The 23,098-nt window shown below is 50.3% G+C and overlaps 1 protein-coding gene and 1 long non-coding RNA gene across 6 annotated transcripts in view; both read left to right on the top strand.

The window, feature by feature from the left end:
- The window catches only part of LOC146404936 (uncharacterized), a 639,839-nt gene that overhangs the window by 284,665 nt on the left and 332,076 nt on the right, over positions 1-23,098 (top strand). The window lies entirely within an intron of this gene.
- Positions 1-23,098, top strand: part of LOC100523732 (b(0,+)-type amino acid transporter 1) — a 34,324-nt gene that overhangs the window by 7,466 nt on the left and 3,760 nt on the right. Inside the window, exons 1-6 of one of the 5 annotated variants that reach the window (XM_013996314.3) lie at positions 7,156-7,304; positions 7,468-7,588; positions 10,045-10,133; positions 16,416-16,744; positions 21,385-21,518; positions 21,696-21,825. In XM_013996314.3, coding sequence (XP_013851768.2) covers positions 10,085-10,133; positions 16,416-16,744; positions 21,385-21,518; positions 21,696-21,825 — 642 coding nt within the window. In that variant the 5' untranslated portion in view covers positions 7,156-7,304; positions 7,468-7,588; positions 10,045-10,084. Of the gene's footprint in view, positions 1-6,746; positions 7,589-10,044; positions 10,134-15,864; positions 16,745-21,384; positions 21,519-21,695; positions 21,826-23,098 lie in introns of those variants that run through there. The other 4 variants (XM_013996318.3, XM_085019870.1, XM_013996317.3 and 1 more) reach the window with 4 other exon arrangements.

The raw sequence follows: 23,098 nt of genomic DNA, 5'->3' as shown, positions 1-23,098 counted from the left end.
GTAGCTGCCAACCTACACCATAGCCACAACAACTCGGGATCCAAGCCGCATCTTCGACCTACACCACAGCTCACGGCAATGCCGGATGCTTACCCCACTGGGCAAGGCCAGGGATCAAACCCGCGTCCTCATGGCTGCTAGTCATATTTGTTACCACTGAGCCATGACAGGAACTCCCCACCCCAACCTTTCCTGATGTTTGATTGTGTCTAACACAATATTGTATATTTTTGCCTAATCAAAAAACTGTTTGAATTAACAGTTTCCATAGCTTGCAACCAAAGAGTCCTGACTAATAAATGAACCATGCCCTCATGGATGCTAGTCGGGTTTGTTAACCACTGAGCCATGATGGGAACTCCTCTTGTTCATTTTTGAGGGGTAAATTATACAAAGGAGAACATCAGTAATATCATATGAAGAGATCCTCTGAGATTCGTAACTCTCCTCTCTACCCATTATGTCAGTCCAAGCTATGGTTGCAGATAATAGAAATGACTCCGGCAATTGAGGTAGAAAGAGACAATACAGGGAGTTAGGTGATTACAAAACTGTTGAAAGCGCAGGAGGGGCAGACAGGAGACTGAGCTTCTAGGAATGGTTCCCCTATAACAAAACCACGGAACGGACCTGCCAAGGAAATCACTGTTCCAGCTCCTGGCTTAAGGATATACTACCTCAATTGGAATTCACATTAAAAAAGTTGGATGCCCTGTACTCTCTTTGCAACCACAAAGCTAGATCAGCCAAGGAGATTTCTGCTTTTGCAACCACAGAAAAAACAAATACCGGAGTTCCCATCGTGGCTCAGTGGTAACAAATCTGACTAGCTTCCATGAGGACACAGGTTCGATTTCTGGCCTTGTTCAGTGAGTTAAGGATCCAGCGTTGCCATGAGCTGTGGTGTAGGTTGCAGATGTGGCTCGGATCCTGCATTGCTGTGGCTGTGGTATAGGCTGGCTGCTACAGCTCCGATTTGACCCCTGGTCTGGGAACCTCCATATGCCGAGAGTGTGGCCCTAAAAAGCCAAAAAAAAAGAAAAAACAAACTTCCTTGACCATAATTGCCAGCAGAAATGCCAGCAGCCACAAATATTCACTTCCCAATCTCACTCCTTAGAGACAGAAACAATTAACGTTTTCTTCTGCATCCTTTCAGAAATTGCACAACATATATGCTTGTGTGTGTTTATGTGAGCGTGTGTGTAAAACAAATGGGATATTGGTCTGGTTGGTAATTAATTTAAAGGACTTTTATTTGGATGCCTTTTCTTTTCTTTTTTTTTAGGGCTGCACCCGAGGCATATGGAAGTTCTCAGGCCAGAGGTCCGATCAGAGATGTAGCTGCCACCCTACACCACAGCCACAGCTACTTGGGATCCGAGCTGTGTCTGTGACCTACACCACAGCTCAGAGCTCACGGCAACACCAGATCCTTTAACGCACAGAGCGAGGCTGGGAATTGAACACGAGTCCTCATAAATGCTAGTTGGGTTTGCTACTGCTGAGCCATGATGGGAACTATCTTGGATGCCTTTTCTAAGTGGAGAATGAAATAATATAATGGAGATTCTTTTTCCTTTCCTTTTTTTTTTTTTTTTTTTTTTTTAATAGACCATGCCTATAGCATATTGAAGTTCCAGGGCCAGAGACTGAACTCTCACCCCACATGGACCAGAGCCACAGCGCTGACAATGATGGATCCTTAACCCACTCGATCATCAGGGAACTCCATAACTAGGTTTCTTAAGCAGATCACTCTGAGACCTAATTTTAACGTGGAACACCGGAATCTTTGGGAAAAGAGGACAAAATATTTAGGAACAACATTAAGAATTAAAAAAGTAATGGAAGAGGCACACATCTCCTTCAAAATCACGTCAAAACAAAGTGATCTTTTGAAAGTAAAGTCTGGGTTTGTATAGGCGCATCTTTTTCACATCTTTTTCATTTAAAAACAAAAAGCGTCTGTCTATAATATATGAAGGTAAAAATGTATATTATTTTTTATTTTAATTTTTTGTAAGGTTTTTATTTTTTCTATTATAGTTGATTTATAATTTTTGTAAGCTATATTAATTTTTAAAAGAGCAGAATTTAACAATTTTGTCTAAATGCCATTTCAAGACTTATGGAGCAAAGAGCAAATACATTTTTCTTTGAAAAACACAGTGTAAAGAGCAAAAGTCAGAACAATTTATAAACACCCTCCAAAGTTAAAAACTAAAAAAAAATATCCTAACATAAAAAGGAGGAAATTTTTCTGAATCTAAGAGTAAATAGCATTTATAGTCTTGCTTTCATAAAAGCAGTAATTAAATCAGTATATCACCTAGTCAATGCCACAGAATCCTACTCTAAAGAGTTCAGTGCTAGGAGTTCCCGTCGTGGCGCAGTGGTTAACGAATCCGACTGGGAACCATGAGGTTGCGGGTTCGATCCCTGCCCTTGCTCAGTGGGTTAACGATCCGGTGTTGCCGTGAGCTGTGGTGTAGGTTGCAGACATGGTTCGGATCCCGCGTCGCTGCGGCTCTGGCATAGGCTGGCAGCTACAGCTCCGATTCGACCCCTAGCCTGGGAACCTCCATATGCCGCGGGAGTGGCCCAAGAAATGGCAAAAAAAAAAAAAAAAAAGAGTTCGGTGCTATAAGACAAAAAAAAGTCTAGATGATGAGACAAGAACAAGTCTAGATGATGAGCGCTCTTGGCAGAGAAGGGTGCTCGACCTCCTCCTTCCTTCTTTCCCGGTGCAGCCTGTCCCGGGCCCTCCCCCGGGCCCTGGGCACGGGCGAGGGCCAGACCTGGTGAGGCTGGGGGAACCTGAGCTCCTGCCTCTGCACGCTGACCCCGCTCCAGGAGCCCCATCTCTGTCTGCGATTCATTGATCCTGGCGCCGCTCCTGGCTGTTCATCATCGCAGCCCAGAGAGGGGCCTCTTGGGGGTGAGCCTCAGACCCGGAGAGATTCCACCCGTCTCTATGGCAACCAGTCCCTTCCAAAGACCCCATCAGCTGCTTCACGCTCCAACGTGGGAACGGCCCCCTGGCTGGCCGGCTCGGGGAGTGCGGTGGGGCCCGACGGGGCGGCCGGGGTGGGGGGTGCGGGCGGGTCAATGGAGGGAAAGGCTGGGGGCACTGTGGCTCAGGGGAAGGGGGCCCCCGAGTGAGGCGTCTGGGCTTGAGTTAAACTGGGGCGGGGGGAGTGGTGCTTTGGAAGTGGACGCTGGCTTCTTGTGCTGTGAGGAAAGAGGAGGAGAGCTTCGGGGGAGGGACCTGGGTGGTAGCTGTGGGTGTGAGGGGTGTGGAGGGACCTGGGACAGACAGCAAGGAGGCCTGGCCTGTCTTCTTGGCTGGAGAAGATGTCAGCCAGACTTGGGGTTTGTGCCCGGGTGGCAACTGCCATCCCTAGAAAGGAGGATCTAAGACAGGTCCGATTCAAAGGTATTTTTTTGTTTTGGAGGCATATGAAATTTCCTAGGCAGGAAATGAATCAGAGCTGCAGCTGCCGGCCTGCACCACAGCCACAGCCTTGGGATCCAAGCCGTGTCTGCAACCAACGCCACAGCTCACCGTATCGCCAGATCCTTAACCAACTGAGTGAGGCCAAGAATCAAACCCACATCCTCATGGATACTAGTCCAGTTCTTAACCCGCTGAGCCACAGTGGGAACTCCTCTAAAGGTTGACTAGGTAGTTCTTTTGGGATCAACTCCTGTAGAAGGGAGGGGAAGAAGCAGAATTGGGAAAATCTACCAGGTGAGCCACAGCACAGGCTCAGCAGAGAGCTCAGCTGACCCTCCACTGATGACCTTGCAGAGCTGTGCCAGGACAGGCAGTGGGGCTGGCTTTGTGTCCCTGCACTGGTCTTTGCGTGCAGCCTCCCTGGAAAGGAGTGAGCTTGGGTGAGGAGTCTCCCTACAGCTGAGGACACCCCCAAAGGAGGCTGGCAGCTGAGGGCTCTGCCAGCAGCACTCCCAGCAGTAGTGGAATCAACCTGTCCTTCCTGAGGGGGCCGTGGTGGCCGAGGCAGGGTCTCCCCACTGAGGAGTCGTGGTGGGGCTCGCAGGAGAAGTGGGTCTGGGGAAGCGATGAGTTCTGTTTTGGACGGGTTGGGTTTGAGGTGTGTACGGGACAGGCGGGTGGGGGAGCCAGTAGACAGCTGGGTGTACAGGTCTGAAGCTCTGCAGGACGGTCAAGGACAGAAACACAGTTCAGCAATAACGTGAAAAGGGAGCGGAAGGAGTTCCCGTGGTGGCGCCGTGGTTAACGAATCCGACTAGGAACCATGAGGTTGCAGGTTCGGTCCCTGCCCTTGCTCAGTGGGTTAAGGATCCGGCGTTGCCCTGAGCTGTGGTGTAGGTTGCAGACGTGGCTCGGATCCCGTGTTGCTGTGGCTCTGGCGTAGGCCGGCAGTTACAGCTCCGGTTCGACCCCTAGCCTGGGAACCTCCATATGCTGCGGGAGCAGCCCAAGAAATAGCAAAAAGACAAAAAAAAAAAAAGAAAAAAAAAAAGAAAAAGAAAAGGGAGCGGAAGTCGGAGGGATGGATCCACGGGGCAGTTGGCAGCGGAAAGAGGTGAAACCTGGGTGAAGCCATCTGGCAGCTGCTCCTGAGAGGGGCCTTACAAGAGACCTCTGGACAAGTTCAGCAAAACCCGGGGAGTTCAGGAATTCTCAACTTCATTGGAGCTCTTGGAGTTGGGTGAGCGCCCTGGTCACTCTCTGTGGCTGATGTCCAAATCAGATGGAGGAAATTTAAACCGCATGGCGAGGAAGCGAGCTGCTCAGGGAAGGGGGCTGCTCACAGGGGAGGCCTCTCCATCTCACTCCATCTCAGTTCCCCTCCCCCGCCCCCGGTCCCCTCTCCTCCCTCTCCCCCGCCTCTGCTTCCAGGCTTTTCTCTTTCCTCTCCCTTTCTCTCCCTCTCACTTCTGTTCAGTTCTCTCCCCTTCCTTCCCTCTGGGCCACTAGAGGGCGGCAGTTCACAGTCCAGGCCCCAGTGCCGGTGCTCTGTGTGGGGCTCCCGGTGGGGTGGCGTGGGGTGGCGTGGGGTGGGGAGAGGCACCAAGATTGCCCTCAGGTCCTGGGGGCTCCTTCCCAGAGAGTCAGGCCAGTACTTTCAGGGTGAGGGCCCTGGTCACTCTCTGTGGTCATCCCTCATGCCCTGGTCATGCCTGGTGAGGGAATGCCACCATGCTCAGCGGAGGGGGCAGGAATTGCTCCTTCTTTGCCCTGCTTTGGTGAAGCCCAGAGCCACAGGAGCCAACTGTCCTGCCTTGGAGAGACGGGGATTTTTTTTTTTTTTTTGCCGTGCTGGAGACATGCAGAAGTTCCCAGGCCAGGGATCGAACCCCAGCCATGGCAGTGACAATGCAGGATCCTTTAACCACTAGGCCACCAGGGAACTCCCATATGGTGACCTGGAAGCTCAGAGAAGAGCCAAGAGCTCCTCCAGATCTCTAAGTTGACAATGCCTTTCCTCTGCTCTCTTGTGGGGCTGTAGAACCTCGGAGCTTTAAGAAACCGGGCTGTAACTTGTTCCTACAGTTTATGTCCTAGGCTCTTCTTGAAAGGATTTTTTTTCTGGAAATAGCAGGCTTTAATATTGTCTAGGGTGTCAAAAGCCCAGTGCTGGTCCCTGGGCTGCTGCATTTCACCCCACATGGAAGCCTCACCTGGGCCTGGCTGCCTGGGTGTGTGAAGCCCCATTGAGTCCTGAAAGGCTCCTTGTGACCACAGGTCAAAGGGGCTGCGTCTGAGCTGTGTACCTGGGCCTGCATTCCTGAGGGTATGGTCAGGCCAAGGAAAACAGAGTTTTTCCAAATAAGGGGGAAAAGTCTGGAATGATCTAGTTGAGGAGGAGGCTCGCTGGGAGGAAGCCCCTACCGCAGCAGGGTGGGGGCCAGGGTGCTCCCCCACCCCCCTGCACTTCCCCCTGCCACACACGTCTCCATGCCTACAAAAGCCAGCGTCATGGCTGGGACCACCCAGGGGGCTGCATCAGCTCTGTGGGCTCTGAGAGCAGCCCTAATCCGGAGGAGCTCGAGGAGCTGGGCCTAGGGGTGCCGGGGCCTCAGTGGAAAGTCACGGCCCGTGACCAGGGTCCCGTGGGTCTCTAGATACTTCGGAAATTTTCTCAGAGCTCAGCCGCACCGTTCCTTAGAACTAGACCAACTAGACCGTGTCACCTGCTTTAGCTGAGCGGACACGGCTGGCTCTGGGGCCACTGTTCCTTCCAAAGGGAGCTGGAAACCAGCCAGCAGTGAGGTCTGAATGGCCCTAGGAAAGACGGGCTTGGCTGCAGCCTGGGAAGGCCAGGAGCGGAGCTCAGGTGGCTGGCATGGGAGCTCTGCGACTGCACACATGTGCCATCAAACCCGGCCTCTCCACCCCGGTTCCTCGACCCCTGCTGGTCTCTTTGCAATCACAGCCATGAAGTTCCTGATGGAGAATTAAGCCCAGAGTTTGGGGACACGCTTGGTTTCACCAGATTTTCCTCTGTTTTCATTTTGAACAATTTATTTCCTTTTGGATTTTCCTCTTTCCTTAAATTGACCCAAACAGAAGAGATGTTATTCTAGGAGTGGGCCTATCCCGCCTCAGACTCCCTGCCCTTTTCCTCTCAGAGGAGCGCAGAGCGAGGGCCCCTGGCTTGTGAAGGTCCTGCTTGTTTGCGGGGGATGAGGGAAGTACTTGGGGATCTCGAAGCCATGTCTTTGGTGACCTCTACTCCCTGGATGTCCTCTAGTTCTCATCAAGAGCCCAGCCCGATGGACCCACCACAGAGCTTCTCTTCTAAAGAAGCAAAGCATCGGAGTTCCCACCGTGGCGCAGTGGTTAACGAATCTGACTAGGAACCATGAGGTTGTGGGTTAAGGATCCAGCATTGCCATGAGCTGTGGTGTAGGTCGCAGACTCGGCTTGGATCCCGCATTGCTGTGGCTCTGGCGTAGGCCTGTGGCTACAGCTCCGATTCGACCCCTAGCCTGGGAACCTCCATATGCCACAGGAGCGGCCCTAGAAAAGGCAAAAAAAAAAAAAGAAGCAAAGCCTCTGTTCAGCCCATGGCGCCTCCCACAAGGATTCCTGCCCGAGGGAAGAAGGATGTGGTGGAAGACGGGTTCCACCCAGAAGGGAGGTGGAAAGCTGATCTCTTTGGAGAAGCAATGGTCCGATCAGTGTATCTGGACTTCCTCTTCCCGTCCCACATCTGGATAAACAGATTACAGGGCAAACCGAAAGCACAGGGTTAGGGTTAGGGGAGAACCACTAGGACCGACGGCTTGAGCCAGAGCAGGTTGAAAAGGTACGAGCCACAGAGACCAATGCCCACATGATGTCAGGATCCAGGTGGACAAGGGCACTATTGCTGAGTCCAGAGGACCCAGAGACAGTGTCCTTTCTGCACACTTCTAAGGCCCTTCGCCCCACACCGCTGCGTGGTCACCTAAGACCTCCCTTGTTCACAGATGCCATTGCAGGGAGGGGCAGGGTTAGAGACAAGAACATGTGAATGACGTGGTGTTTTTCTGAAGAGACTGAATTATTTAAAGAGACTGCTGTCTAGAAGAGATGGAGAGACCCTATTAGGTGAGTTTAAGTTTTCCCAGCCAGAGGGGTGGGGTTATCTGCTATCAGCTAAAGAAAATGAAGAAGCTACATTTCCTTTGCACGACTTAGTACCAGCCTGCTCATTTGCAACCTGCCGCAAATGGTGGGCAGATTCTAGACCAGAGGGGCAATCAGCATTTCTCACTGCACTGCCTTCGTCTGCATTTGTCCAGATGAGGGGCTGTAGATAAGATTTTACAGAACATTGATCCCTCAGCATGTCTGTCTACTCATCACCAGATGACTGACCCCCAAATCTTTTTTCTTTTCTGTAGATGGTATTTTTTCCAAGTGTATGTTATGCATTTGACCTCTGTTGCTTTTGTCATTTTACTGCTTTTGTTAGTTTTCAGGGAAGGAGATATGATAACCTCATATCTTCTATTTCTATTTCCCTTGGAATTTTCTTTTCTTTTTTAAAAAAATTTCTTTAAAATAACATTATTATTATTACTATTTTTTTTTAGGGCTGCACCTGTGGCATATGGAAGTTCCCAGGTGAGGGGTCGAATTGGAGCTGTGGCTGCCAGTTTACACCACAGCCACAGCAATGCAGGATCCTAGCCACATCTGCAACCTAGACTGCAGCTCACAGCAATGCCAGATCCTTAACCCACTGAGCAGGGCCAGGGATCGAACCCTCATCCTCATTGATACTAGTCAAATTTGTTACCACTGAGCCACAGTGGAAGTTCCTAAAATAACATTTTAATTATCAGTTAATTTTCTCAAAACAAGAATTGTTTTCCCTCAGGCTGTAGAACATGACTGAAATTCAAATGCTGAATTTTTGTTGTCTCTTCATCTAGAATGGAGCAAAAATATGCATTAAACTGATAAAAGCATAAATGAAAAATAGCATTCCCTGTTAAATTGAGTTTCTTTGAATAACAAATATTTGATGTTCTTGACCAGATAATGACTGGGTAAGAATTATTCACTTGGATGCAAAAGAGGTTAGTTCAAATAATTCAACTCGGATTTCACCAATATACCCTTGGAATTTTCCGAAGGTCTCTGTGTGAGGAAAGCCTCCTATAAGTCAACCAAATTGGGAATGAGACCTTCAAAATGCTCTCCACAGTTTATCTGTTCCCCTGATTGTCACGGATCCCAGAAGAGCTGGCTTCCCAGTAAGTTCTGCCCTGTTGAGCAGGGGGCCTCTCAGCTATTCCCCACACTGTTCCAGCTCCTGTTCTATTTATCTACTCATCAGTGATCCCAATTCCTGCTTCCTGGGGTCTTTGTGAGACTAAAGAAGTGGATGGGGAGTTCCTGTTGTGGCTTAGCTGGTTAAGAACACGACTAATATCCATGAGGATGTGGGTTGAGATTGCTGACCCTGCTCATTGGGTTAAGGATCCAGCATTGTGGCTGAGATCTGGTGTGGCTGTGGCTGGCAGCTGCAGCTCCCATTTGGCCCCTAGCCTGGGAACTTCCACATGCTGCAGGTGCCAGCCTAAAAAACTAAAATAAAATAAAAAAATAAATAAATAGTGGATGGGAAGGTGCTTTGTAAATGCAGAGCGCAGGGGCGGGGGGTGTCATCATCACCGCGTTCACTCCATCCTGATGGCCACCTTCCTCTGGGGCTTTGTGTGTAAATGGTGTGACAGGGAGGACAGGCAGGGTCGGGTCATGCCAATGACTAAGAGGATGAGAGACCTGGAAAGAAGAGTCTTCTTGCCTGGGAATGATGTGACGAGACCCTCTTTGTTCAGTGGACATGCTCCTGGAAGAATCCATTGATCAAAATTTTAGTCTCCCTTGATGCTGCCTGGCCAACCTGTGTGGACATCCCTTACCAAGATGGCACCATGGCTGTCCAACCTGTCACACAGGCTGAGCCATAGAAGCCTGGAGAGGAAAAAAGCTCTAGTTTGTTGTTGAAAATACTCGAGGGAAATCCATGAAAGACCATTCTTAATGTATTTTTTTTCACTTTTTATTTTTTTAAATTGTTATTTAAATACAATTTTTTTTCTACTGTACAGCATGGTGACCCAGTTACACATACATGTATACATTCTTTTTTCTCACATTATCATGCTCCATTTAATGTATTTTTAAGTGCAAACAAAAACAAAAGTTAAACGACAGTATGTGGAGGTGGGGAATGAGGAGTTTAATGGGTTTAATGAGAGTTTCAGTTTTGGAAAATAAAGTTCTGGAGATGGGTAGGGGTGATGGTTGCGCAACAATCTGAATGGACTCAACACCACTGAGCACACTTAAAAATACTTAAAAAGGTAAATTTTACGTAACGTATATTTACCACATTAAAAAAAATTGTAGGTTCAGTATAACCTGGTATTTATAAATGAACAAAACATAGGCACAGGAAAAAAAAAAAAAACAAACTTCAAGAACACAGCAAAATGTGACAATGTGCTAGGTACTGGAATTGTAGGTGATTTTTCTTTTCTTCCCTCCAGGATTTGTCTGACCCAGGTTCTCAGACCCTCTTATTTTCACATGTTCCACCTGCCCCCCGCCCCCCACAACCCCGCCATGGAGTTTTGTGGTAAGTACGAAGGCAGCTCCCTCCCCAAATAGCCCCATTGGTCCTCCTTTTCTCCGACCTAGCAGAAAAGGTAGAACATCTTTAGCATCTTGCTATTTTGATGTTGGGGAGACGGGGTAGATTTTCCTTGAAGCTAACAGAGCCCAGGACCCTGAACTTGCACCGGCAGCTGATCTTTTTTTTTTTTTTTAATTAAAAAAAATTGAGATAAATTCACATAGCATAAAGTTTACCATTCTAACCATTTAAAAGGTGTAATTCAGTATTTTTTTTTTTAAGTACTGCCATAATTTTGAGGAACTATAGACTTCTCCACCCTGGTCGTACCATTTTATATTCCTATTTGAGGAATGGATGTGGGGTTTTGACATTGGTGTTGTTGCTGCCTGTAGGAGTTGCTATTTGTTTAGTGACTTTTCTGACCTAATTTGATAATATCTCTACGGCCGTGTGTGGTCCCTGAGGTTTTGTTTCTATTAGCTGAATGGTCAGCTAATGATCAGAGGGGGATCTCCTTCTGTGTCTGATACCCCGAATCCCCCAGGCTTGGCAGATGGGCTCTGTGCACATGTGGGGGCACACCTGTAACAGTTAGACGGGCAGTTCACAAGCTCCCTGCTCCCACCAGCATTCAGCTGTTTTTCTTAACCACTCCCCGGATGATCACAAGCTTTTGATTAATTTCTGGAATCCTGAAAAAGTTTACTCCAGCACTTTTGCGGGCTGTTGTTAGTTTTCTCATTGTTTTTAGGAAGGGGCAGCGTTTGGAGTTCTTTCCTCTACCACTGATGCTGATGTCACCAGCGTACCATTTTTGTATTAGAGGAGGTCCCCAAATCTTACGTTTCAAGCTCCATAAAACCTGGCTCTATCCCTGGTTGGGGTTGTAAGTGGGCACTCAGTCAGCTTTGGGTATTATGAAAATGCGAGCTTGTTGTGTGGTGACACTTTGCTTATTGGCAGGCAAGCAAATGTTCCAGGTTGAGATGACAAAGTAGTTCCCAGTGCTGGGGGAGGGTCTCCCTCTTTTCTGTGCCGTTTCCCAGCACCTCCCGGCACTCTGAGGCCTGGGAGCTTTGGGAACACTGGAAGCAGTACGATTGGCATCAGGTTATGAGATGCCCTTGGCATTTTCACAGGAATGAGGTTCTCTGGTGTGTCATGAGCATAGGACAGGGGCTGGCAAATGCCAGCCTGTGAGACACATCTGGTCTACTGCCTAGTTTGTTTGTTTTTTAGACAGAACCATATGGAAGTTTCTGGGCCAGGAATCTAACCCAAGCCACACCTGTAATCAGAGCCTTAACCTGCTTAGTAATGAGGTAACTCCAAAACTTATTTGCTTCTTCTTCTTTTTTTTTTTTCCCCTTGGCCACGCCCATGGAATGTGGAAATTCCTGCCCAGGGATCGAACCTGCACCACATCAATCCAGGCTTCTGCAGTGACAACACCAAATCCTCAACCCACTGTACCAGGGGAGCTCCTGGCCTGCTGCCTAATTTTTTTAATGGCTAAGAATGGTTTTCATATTTTAAAAAGTTTGAAAAAAGTCAAAGGAAGATGGAGTTCCTACTGTGGTGCTGTGGGTTAAGGGCCTGGCTGCAGTAGCTAGGGTCTCTGCAGAGGTGCAGGTTGGGTCCCTGGTCAGATGCAGTGAGTTAAAGAATCCAGCGTTGCCACAGCTCAAATTCAATCCCTGATCTGGGAACTTCCAAATGCTATGAGTGCGGCCATTAAAAAAATTAAATCAAAAGAAGAATAGTGTTTTGTGGGATGTGAAAATTCCATGAAATTGAAATTTCATTATCCATAAAGTTTTCAGGAGTTCCTGTTGTGGCTCATCGGGTTAAGGGTCTGACATTTCTCTGTGAAGATGGGGGTTTGATCCCTGGTCTCACTCAGTGGGTTAGGGATCCGGTGTTGCTGAGAGCTGCGGCATAGATCACAAATGCAGCTCGGATTCCACATAGCTGTGGTATAGGCCGCAGTTGTAACTCTGAATCGACCCCTAGCCTGGGAACTTCCACATGCCACAGGTACGGCCACAAAAAGAACAAAAACAGTCTTCTTGGAACACAGCCACACTCATCGGTTGATAGATGGTCTGTGACTGCTTTCTGATGACAGCGGCCGAGGTGAGGAAACTGTGACTAGGACTGTACGGGAGTTCCCTTGTGGGTCACTGCAGTGGCCCAGGTTGCTGCTGTGGCTTGAGTTCAGTCCCTGGCCTGGGAACTTTCACATGCTTCAGGCACAGCCAAAAAAAAAAAAAGAGGTGTGTGTGATCAGGACTGCGCACCCTTTGAAGCCTAAGGTTCTATCTGACCCTTTGCAGAAAGAGTTGCTGCCCCTTGGCATCAGACACTGACTGGGAGGGTTGGAGCGGGAGGGAGAGCTGAGTGGATGCCATATTCAGCCAGGCTGGTAGGCTGGTTTTGAGCCCAAATGAGATTTCTTGAGAATTCCCAGAAATACTTGTGGAGGCTTTGCAGCGGCCTGGAGATCCTGCCTAATTAATGGGGGCGAGAGCAGGATGGAGTTCCTGCTGTGGTGCAACAGGATTGGCAGTGTCTTGGGAAAGCTGGGACGCAGGTTCGATCCCCAGCTTGGCACAGTGGGTTAAGGATCCAGTGTTGCCACAGCTGCAGCTTAGGTTGAGACTGTGGCTCGGATCTGATCCCTGGCCCGGGAGGTCCATATCCTTCAGGCAGTCAGAAATGAAAAAAAATGGGGGCAAGAACAGGAGTTTTTGGTGTTAACATAACTCCATTCATCTTCACAGGATGATGGGATATAAAGGTTTTTGGTTTATTCCCATGAACACTTTTGTGGCAGAATCATCAGCCCCATTTTCAGATGGAAAGTGGAGCTAATAAAGATTCTGTTGAGGAGTTCCTGCTGTGGCACAGTGGAAACGAATCTGACTAGTGTCCATGAGGATTTGGGTTTGATCCTTGGCCTTGATCAGTGGGTTAAAGCATCCCGAGTTGCCATGAGCTGTGGTGTAGGTCGCAGAGTTGGCTAGGATCTGGCATTGCTCTGCCTGTGGCATAGGCTGGCAGCTGTAGCTTGGGACCCCTTGGGAACCTTCATGTGCCTTGGGCTTGGCCCTAAAAATAAACAAAACAAAACAATATTTATGTTCTTGGAGTTCCTTGGTGGCGTATCAGTTAAGGATTTGGTGTTGTCACTGCTGTGGCCTGGGTTTGATCCTTGGCCCAGGAACTGCTCCGTATCATGGTCATGCACCCCACCCCCAAAAGAGACCCAAACAACATTTATGTTCTCATAATGTTCTTCAGGTCACAGGTAGCTCCACTCTGTGTAGTGAAGAATTTAACTTTGCCCCAAGAGAGATCTAAACCTTGCCCTTGGCTTCTGGGAGGTAATCTCTCAGCCCTTGGAATGTCATGCTTGATCAGAGAGTCTCCATTTGCCTGGGGGCCTTGGGCTGATTAGATAGTAACAGTGTGATTTGGGGTGGGGGCTTTGGGTCATGAAATATCAGCTCCACCTCCCGAGGGGCTGGAAACTGAGGTCAGCCACACGAACAGTCAACCACGTCTAAGTTATGGAACCCCAGGAAAGAGACACCAAGGCTCATGAGAGCCTCCCTGGGTGGCAGTGCCGTGTACGTATTGTCACCCATTGATGCCAGGAGAAGAGGTTGGCTCTGACTCTGAGGGGGAGCGAGGCTGGCAGCTCTGTGCTTGGACTTTCTTGGATTCTGCCCTATGTCCTTCTTTCTTCCTTCCTCCTCTTGCTGACTTTTTTTTTTTTTTTTTTTGGCTTTTTAAAAATTTTTATTGCCGTACTTGCGGCATGTGGAAGTTTTCAGGCTAGGGCTCCAACAGCCACAGCAACACCGGATCCCACCTACAGCACAGCTCAGGGCAACACTGGATCCTTGACCCACTGAGCGAGGCCAGAGATCGAACCAGTGTCCTCATGTATATTAGTTGGATTCTTTACTGATGAGTCGCAATGGGAACTCTACCATCTAATTTTTTGATCCAGTCTTTTTAAAAATCTGCTTCTCTGCCCCCTTCTATCTTTTCCTACTGGGTGGAGAGTGGTTGGAGGACTTCCTTTTGAAGGTTGGAGGGCCCCTTCTCTGGGGATTTTCTTTCTTTCTTTTTTCTTTTCAGGGCCACACTTACAGCATATGGAAGTTCCCAGGCCAGGGGTCAAATCAGAACTGCAGCTTCTGGCTTTTGCCACAGCCATAGCAATGTGGGATCCGAGCTGCATCTGTGACTAACACTGGATCCTTAACCCACTGAGTGAGGCCAGGGATAGAATCCCCATCCTCGTGGTTACTAGTCATGTTCTTAACCCACTGAACCACACTGGGAACTCCCAGGGATTTTCTGAAGACGGCCTTACGAAAGGCCAGGAGGCTTCAGAGTAGCAAGGGGAGGAGGCAGGATAAACACCCCAGGAACCAGTGACAGCAAAGTCCCTCACCTCTTTCAGAAGTTTTATTAATTGCACATGTACCTGAGACCCAACTAGACTGTATGGCTGGTTTGAGCTAGGCTGGTCTGTTCAGGAGACTGCAAGTGCCTTTCTGCCCATTTTGGGCACCAGTATCTTCACCCCAAATGCCAGTGAGTTTCACCAATCTTTATTTTTCTTATTGAACAATACTAGTAAAGGTTCTGTAGCCCAATTTGAAAAATACAAATGAAGATCAATAAAAACGTTATACACAGTATTCTGAAAGGAATAGTACCCCTAGATCAACAAAATTATTTGAATTCAATATATACTTACTTGTCTGTCTGTCTGTCTGTCTATCTATCTATCTATCTATCCATCTATTTATTTCTAGGGAACTAATGAAACTCTAGCTAGATAGTAATGGTTAACTAATATAAAGAAAGTTCATTTTATGCCATACAATATTCTAGCTACCGAATAGGTTTTATGTTACTGCATGGGTTTTATGTTGTTTAATCCTTCGAGCCACCCTATGTGGTTGTTGTAATCAGTTGACAAGTGAATAGGGTGAGGTTCAGAGACCTTGTCTAAGTCGCATAACTGTGAAGGACTGGAGCTGGGATTGGAACTCAGGCAGTTCCACTCCAGCCTCTCTGCTCTTAACCACCTGCTCCCTATCTGCTAAGGGAACAAGTTCTGTCCTGATCTATTTGGATCCTCTCCTATGGTCGTCTTGGTTCTTCTCTAGAGTAGAGAAGTTTTGTTTCTGTTTTTCCTCCTCCACCTGCGGCCTATGGAAATTCCCAGGCTAGGGGTTGAATCAGAGCTGCCGCTACAGGCCTGTGTCGCAGCCACAGCAATGCAGGATCCTTAACCCACTGAGAGAGGCCAGGGATTGAACCCTCATCCTCACAGAGACAGCATCTGGTTTTTAACCCGCTGAGCCACAGTAGGAATTCCCCTCATGCCAGTTTTAATTGGAATCCCGACAAAAGAGGGATATTGGTGCTTGGCTGATAAAAATGTCGCAGAGATTTCTTGGGCTTCTGATGTGCAATCGCTCAGCAATCAGACTGTTGGCACAGAGCACTCATGCAACTATTATTCCACACTCATATTGCTGTGGAATTGGGCAATGGCGATTTCTACTAAAATCCATCTTTCCTTGACCTTTCCTGAGCTGCATCAGTGAACAGTTCCTGCAAACTGCCTCTACTGGGGTCTTGCCGGACAGGGTCTGGTCAATCCATAAAGGCTCAGTCCCTCCTAAATGCCATGTCCTGGCTCTCTGATCCCTGGCGCAGGCTCCTTCAGGTGCTGTAATCATTAACTCTTGCAGGAAGCGCACAGCACTGATAGGTATCAGAGCATCTGCTTCTGCTCAGTTCGATACAGGGACTACTGGAGTCCTGAGATGGAGAGCAGTCAGCAAAGAGATGGCGGTGAGGGGGTGGCCAGGCAGGAGCCAGCTGGTGGGGGGTTGAGGCTGAGACGGGACATGGGCCTGTGGAGTGCCGTGTCCCTGATTGCTGGCTGTATGATTGGCTCTGGCATCTTCATGTCACCACAGGGGGTCTTGGTCTACATGGGCAGCCCCGGGGCCAGTCTTGTGGTCTGGGCGGTCTGTGGTCTTCTGACCACCCTGGGTGCCCTGTGCTATGCTGAACTGGGGACCCTGGTCCCCGAATCCGGAGGGGAATATGCGTACATTCTACGAACCTTTGGCTCCTTACCAGCCTTCCTGGTCATCTACACGTTTGTGCTGGTGAGCAGACCAGCCGCCATCGCTGCCGTCTCTCTGAGCTTTGCCCAGTATGTCGTGGTCCCCTTTTATCCAGGCTGCTCCTCCCTGCCCCAGGCCATGCTCAAGGGTGTGGCTGCCACCTGCCTTCTGCTGCTGCTGCTGGTCAACTGCTGGAGCTCGCGGGCAACCATCATGCTGATGAACGTGTGCACGGCTGCCAAAGTGCTCTCCTTGCTGGTCATCGTCGGGGGCGGCATCATGGTCCTGGGCCAGGGCTGTGGCCGCACGGAAGCCCTTCTGACTGCCTTCCACAACACGTCACAGCAGGCCGGGCACATCAGCATGGCCTTCTACCAGGGCATGTGGTCCTTTGATGGCTGGAATAGCCTCAACTATGTGATGGAGGAACTCAAGAATCCAAATGTGAGTCTATGCTACCGCTTTGGGGAGGGGGGTGTGTGTGCGTGTGTGAAATCTCCAAACTTCAACAGTTCCAGTGATTGCTATTTGAGCTAAGACTCCGAGAAATCGGCTGAAAGTGGGGGACTCCCTTCGTGCACTCCTGGGCCTTGAAGGCCAGCCCATTGTCTATTCTGATTTCTTCATGCAGTTAGATAAATAATAACTTCTCAATTAAGGAGAGAACCTTATTGTCTCACACCCATGGTCTCGTTTTCCTGCCCTGGGAAGTAGACGTCATTCTCCTGTTTTTCATGTGTGAAAACAGGTCTTTCTAACCTCTAGTAAGAGGCCATGCCTGGTGACCCAGCTTGCCGCCTCTTGCATTGCTCTCTTCGGAGCACTGTAGCACGCTCTTAATTCATACTTGCCAAGCATGGGGGCCGCTCCTGGGCAGAGCTTCATGATGCAGGAGAGAAGAAGCAGCCAGCTCTGCCTGGCTCACCCTGCCTGTGAACTTGGGCCTGGCTAGTCTTGGCCTTTGGGGGAGGGGCGGGGGAGGGGTCTGCAGGGCTCCTTGGGAAACAGATGGAAACTTTGGACTGGATGGTTACTATAAATATTAGCTCTGCTACAAATTCATTTGCTTAGGATGCTCTTTGTTTTTTCTTGTCCAAGCAGGAGTTTTAAATTCTCATAGAATGAACATTGCAAGTCTTTTTCTGTCTCTGGACTGGTTTAAGGCCCATTACAGCTCTCAGGGTCTGACTCAGTGCCTCTGGTGTGGGGCTTGGGAGAAGCCGAGGAGCTTAGAGACTGAAGTTTAAAGGCAGAGACAGACAGGAGTCCTGGGGCCTAGTTTTTATTTCTATTTTGCATGTAATTTCCTGTGCCTCAGTTTTTGGCCTATAAAATAGGATTACAATAGCTTCCTGCCTGCCTCATGGAGTATCTAATGGTATAATCCCCCATGAGTGATGGCTAGGGCTCTGAGTGCTGTAAACAGCTGCAGAGTGTATGGCAATTTCAGGAGAATGATGGTGAGTACTCAGACTGGTTCTGGGGTGGGCTGGGGGCTCCAGAGCAGGGACACTGGCTCACTCAGTTCCTGGGGGCTGGACTCCTCTCTCTGAGAATGCAGGCCCTGAGCTCAAAGCTATCCACTTAATAAACCCATGTGCTATAGAGCAGGGATCAGCAAACTTTTCCTACAAAGGATCGGAGACTTGTTTATTTTAGGTTTTGCAGGTCACACAACCTCTGTGACAACCGTTCAACTCAGCTGTAGTGTGAGAACAGCCATAAATCACCCAACAAGTGGGGCTTTGTGCTTACAAATTTTATTTACCAAAACAAATGGCTGGATTTGGTCCACTGGTCGTTAGTTTGCTGTATATCGAGCACTTCCGGACAAAGGCGGGTTTCAAAGCAAAAACAAAGCCATCCCTCTGATTGCTGGCATTAGAAATTCTGGCTGTTGCAGTTCCGGTTGTGGCGCCCTGGAAACGAATCCAACTAGGAACCATGAGGTTAAGGATTCGATCCCTGGCCTTGCTCAGTGGGTTAAGGATCTGGTGTTGCTGTGGCTCTGGCATGGGCCTGCAGCTGAAGCTCTGATTAGACCTCTAGCCTGGGAAACTCCATGTGTCATGGGTGTGGCCCTGAAAAGACAAAAGACAGAAGACAGAAAAAAAAAAAGAAATTCTGGCTGTAACTCTGACCTCGGAGGCACACGGTAGTTCTAGCTTTTTTCCTGCCACACCTTACTTCAGGAAACTGGAGAACTGTGCCAAGTCGGGGCTGCCTTGTGCTCAGGTGTCCTGAAATCTGAGTGAAGAATTAAGGTGCTTGAGAACGAAACCAGGAAATCTTACCATTCTTGTGGCATCTTGGCCAGAAACCTGTTTGTGGCACAACTCGGGGCTCTGTAACTGTCACAGCTCATTAGCTGGCCAGGGGGCTGACAAGCTGAGTCAAGTTCACAGGCACACCAGGGCCCCTCCCTCTGACTCAGCATGGGGCTGGGTCATGCTTGGTGGGGGCTTAGCAGCTAAGTGCACCCCACAACGAAGGCCCCAGGAGGGGCATCCCAGGACTCTGCTCCCCTGGACCTGGGTGGAGCCACATTTTCAGGCCTGGGAGGATGAGGAGGTCATTGCCATGCCAATGCTGTGGTTGAGGCAATTTCTTTTGCCCCCAGATTCTCAGATTTTGGAACTGTAAGGGACCTGAAAAGACCCATCTCATGCGAGAATCTGTTGCTGTTCTATCTGCATTGCTATGGCAAGTTTGCCACGTGACCTGCTGGGCTGGGTGACCAACCATCCTGGTTGCCCAGGACCAAGGGGTTCCCAGGGATACTGGCCTTCTAGTGTTAAAGCCAGAAAGGTCCAGGTATACTGAGATGAATTTGCCACCCTGCTTGGCCCTCCGTTGCCCTTAGAGGACAGGAAAAAGTGAGACAGGACACAGGCTTGGAGGCAGTAAAGCAGATGTGCTTGCTAGGGCGTGGCCTCCACTGGCTGCTGGAGTGCAGAAGGGGAGCTCCCCACGCAGCAGAGTAGTCAGGGGGGCTTCCTGTAAGAGGAGGGCGAGATCTGAGCCTCGAAGGGCTGATGTGGTTGGTGGCAAAACAGCCATGTAGAAGAAGGAACTGGAACCAGAAAGGACAGAGTATACCTGTGTCTCAGGGAACGTGGGTGTGGGGGTGGGGTGTCTGAGGACAGGGACCGGAAGTGGGCTCTGAGATGCTCTCCATCCTCCATGCCCCCTGCCCTTCCCCCCAAACCCAGCTCCGAACATTTCTGTGGGCAGAGCCCAACCCTGGAGAAAGCTCTAGAAACTGCCTTCTTTTTTTTTTTTTTTCTTTCTTTCTTTCTTTTTTTTTTTTTTTTTTTGCCTTTTCTAGGGCCACTTCCGCGGCATATGGAGGTTCCCAGGCTAGGGGTCGAATCGGAGCTGTAGACACCAGCCTACGCCACAGCCACAGCAACATGGGATCCACGCCTCATTTGCGACCTACACCAAGTTCACGGCAACGCCGGATCCTTAACCCACTGAGCAAGGCCAGGGATCGAACCCGCGACCTTATGGTTCCTAGTTGGATTCGTTAACCACTGAGCCATGATGGGAACTCCGAAACTGCTTTTTATATAATATTGGAGAGCAGAAGATATGCACCTCAGGGGCTGATGCTTAATGGGGAGGGTCCCATCTAGTGGGGTAGGGGAGCTCGGCCTGGGGCTGTGGCACAGCCCCACCAGGACAGCTCCGTTCCAAGTCTGAATGTGAGCTCCCGGCATCTCAGGATGGAAGGACCTCTTCTGTTTTGTTTCATGTGTCAGGAACAGCTGTGCCACGTCCTGGTGTTACCGTCTGACACCGAGAGGCGAGGCTCTCGATTCATCAGGGCTTGCCTGCCCTTCCCAAGGTCTTCCCCAGGACATCTAGAGAAAGCCGTTCAGGAGCCCCAGGAGTGCCAGGGACGTGCTTCCCCTACTTTGAAGGGGCTTCTTCCTTTGGCATCTACAGATTCTCTCCAAGACTGGCCCGAAGCCTGGGGCATGCTGGGTAAAGTTCCGGAAGAAGATCCCTTCCTCCATTGGCTCCTGGCTCCAGAGTGTTGTCCATGGCTGGGGGCGCGGAGAGGGAGGGAGCGATCTGCTCTCCGGTTTCACTCATTTTCATTTGTTCCTCAACTTTTACTGAATGCCCGTTCAGTACATTTTTGGGGGGAGGGGGTGGTGACTGTGGGTCAGTTGGGCACTGAGGCTCCATCAGCGCCAATCAGTCCAGGAGCCCCCGTGGCCAGGCCCTTTCCTTTCCTTCCCTTCCTCTTTGCTGATCCTCACACCCTGAAGAGAGGCAGAGCCGTGGGGAGCCCCATCTCACAGATTCCCCAAGCATCCCCAATTTCTTTTCCTTTTTTTGCTTTTTAGGACCGCACCTGTGGCATATGGAGATTCCCAGGCTAGGGGTCCAATTGGAGCTGTAGCCGCCGGCTTGCACCACAACCACTCGGGATACGAGCTGCATTTTCAACCTACCCCACAGCTCATGGCAATGCCGGATCTTTGACCCACTGAGCGAGGCCAGGGATCAAACAAGCAGCCTCATGGATCCAGTTGGGTTCTTTAACCGCTGAGCCACGAAGGGACCTCCCCCAATTTCTGCTTGAGGAGACTGAGGATCAGAAGAGAAGCCCTGGGTGTAAGGGCCCTCAGTGTGGGCCTGCATCCTGGGGACTCAGAAACTAGGCGGGATTGGAGTCCTGGAATATAAGCCACCAGCCAGCTATGGAGATCTTGACTTTCCTGTCTGCTCCTCGCCTCTGCGTATGTGGTCGCCCCTGCTGGGAATGCCTTCCCTTCCCAGCTGCCTGAATCTCCTCCACCCTCAGGGAGAACCCAGCACAAGGCCCTGGTGATGGCTCCCCTCCCCTCCCCACCCCGCCAGCCCCCCTGTACCTCCATCGCTCTGACTGTTAGTGCCCCGCCCAGCCTCCCAGCACATCTGCCTGTTGGCGCGTCCCCACGGTGGGACTCCGCTCAAGCAAGAGGGCCACACCGCCAGAGTGACCCTTGGCCTGGCACGTGCCCTATGGGCAGGGAGCCTGGGAAAGACCTCCTGGGCCAACAGGTGGCCTCTTCTGCCCGCCTCTGCAGCAGAACCTGGTGTGTGCACTGTTGATCGCCATCCCCCTGGTCACCGGCCTGTACCTCCTGGTCAACATCAGTTACCTGCTAGTGTTGTCGCCCAGTGAGATCCTCTCCTCTGATGCGATGGCTGTGAGCTGGGGGTGAGTGAGTCACGTGACGTGTTCAGGGCCACAGAGGTGGGTGGGGGAAGGATGGCGCCCCATGAGGATTTCAGCTGGCCCCCGGGGGGGCTCGATTGCTCCGTTTCCAAGGGGGTCTGGTGGTCATCTTCCAGGTTGCTGCTGGCCCCCTGTCTCTCAATTCCTCTGTTGTCCTAGGAACCAGGTTCTGGGGGCCTGGGCCTGGCTGGTGCCTTTGGCTGTTGCGCTCGCGACATTTGGCTCTGTCAACGGGTTGTTCTTCAGCGGAAGCCGTGTGTGCTATGTGGCTGCGAGAGAGGGCCACATGGTGAGAGATGGGGTCGGATCTGGGCTGGGCAAGGTGGTGGGGGCTGCAGGAGGGAGGCTGGAGCGAAGCTTTCGCTTTCTGGAAGCTTGGCATTTAGCCCCAGTCAGGACTTTCCCTAAAGACATGGCCCCCTTTTCTTCTAAGAATGGGACGCAAGCATCCATAACTCTCCATTGAAACTCTAGTCCCTTTACTTCCAGGTTTTGGGAGGTCACTGCACTGGGTCACTCTGTGGAGGTTGTGGGTGATGGGGTGTCTGTGGACAGTAGTGGTGCAGGGGCGGTGGGGAGGAGCCACAGGAGCAGAGCCGGTGTGTACTCCCTGGGCCCTCCCCCGGGGACTCCCTGCCATGCCCTTAGCTTTCGCTGCAATAACCCCGACTGGTAGACAACCCACATCTCAGTGGCTTAGGACAACAGCTCTGCTGCTGGCCCAGGCTTGTGTTCAGATCTTCTCACTCTGAATGTGAGTCTGTTCTAATCACAGGGACCCAGGCCAAAGTGACTCCTGGGGCATCTATTTGCCATAGCAGGTGGCAGGGGTTCCAGAGGCCAAGCTAAACCACACATGCCTGCTAACCCTTCATTGAGCCCAGCATCAGTGGATGAAAACTACGTTTCTAGCCCAGAGGTGGGGAGAGAGGGTCTCAGTATTTGCTGAAGAATAATGCCATCTACGCAGTAACCCGGTATCCCTCTCCATGCTCCATCGCTGCCTGTCCCGTCTTCTCTCCCCTCTTCCTCTGTCTCCCCCCTCTTGGTCCCTCCTGCTGTCTTGTGGAGGGAGCAATAGAAAGTTGAGAGATCAGGAGTTCTTGCTGTGGCTCAGCTGGTTAAGAACCAGACTAGAATCCATGAGCCTGTGGGTCTGATCCCTGGCCTCGATCAGTGGATCAGAGACCCAGCGTTGCCGTGAGCTGTGGTGTAGGTCACAGACGCGGCTCAGATCCTGTGTCGCTGTGGCTGTGGTGTAGGCCGGCAGCTGCAGCTGTAACTCAACCCCTAGCCTGGGAACATTCGTATGTAGCAGGTGCAGCCCTTAAAAAAAAAAAAAAAAAAAAAAAAAAAAAAAAAGGAAAGGAAAAGAAGAGAAAGTTGAGAGATTTAGCCAGGCATCGGCTACAGCTCTCCATGCTGCAGCCCCACCTTCTAGGCTATTGGGTCTTGACCTGGAGGGATGGGTCTCCCAACCTGTCACCCCAGATAAGTGACAGTGACCTGTCTCTGGACATTGTGGGAACTGGGGACTGCTAGTTGGGTACAATGGTATCTAG

Source organism: Sus scrofa, chromosome 3 (assembly GCF_054392235.1).
Source record: "Sus scrofa isolate SSC_HxYL_T2T_F1_AM1 chromosome 3, Sscrofa_HxYL_maternal_Yorkshire_Landrace_v2.0, whole genome shotgun sequence".
NCBI lineage: Eukaryota > Metazoa > Chordata > Mammalia > Artiodactyla > Suidae > Sus > Sus scrofa.
The sequence above is the reverse complement of the archived record's forward strand: the minus strand, read 5'-3'. Positions and strand labels throughout refer to the sequence as shown.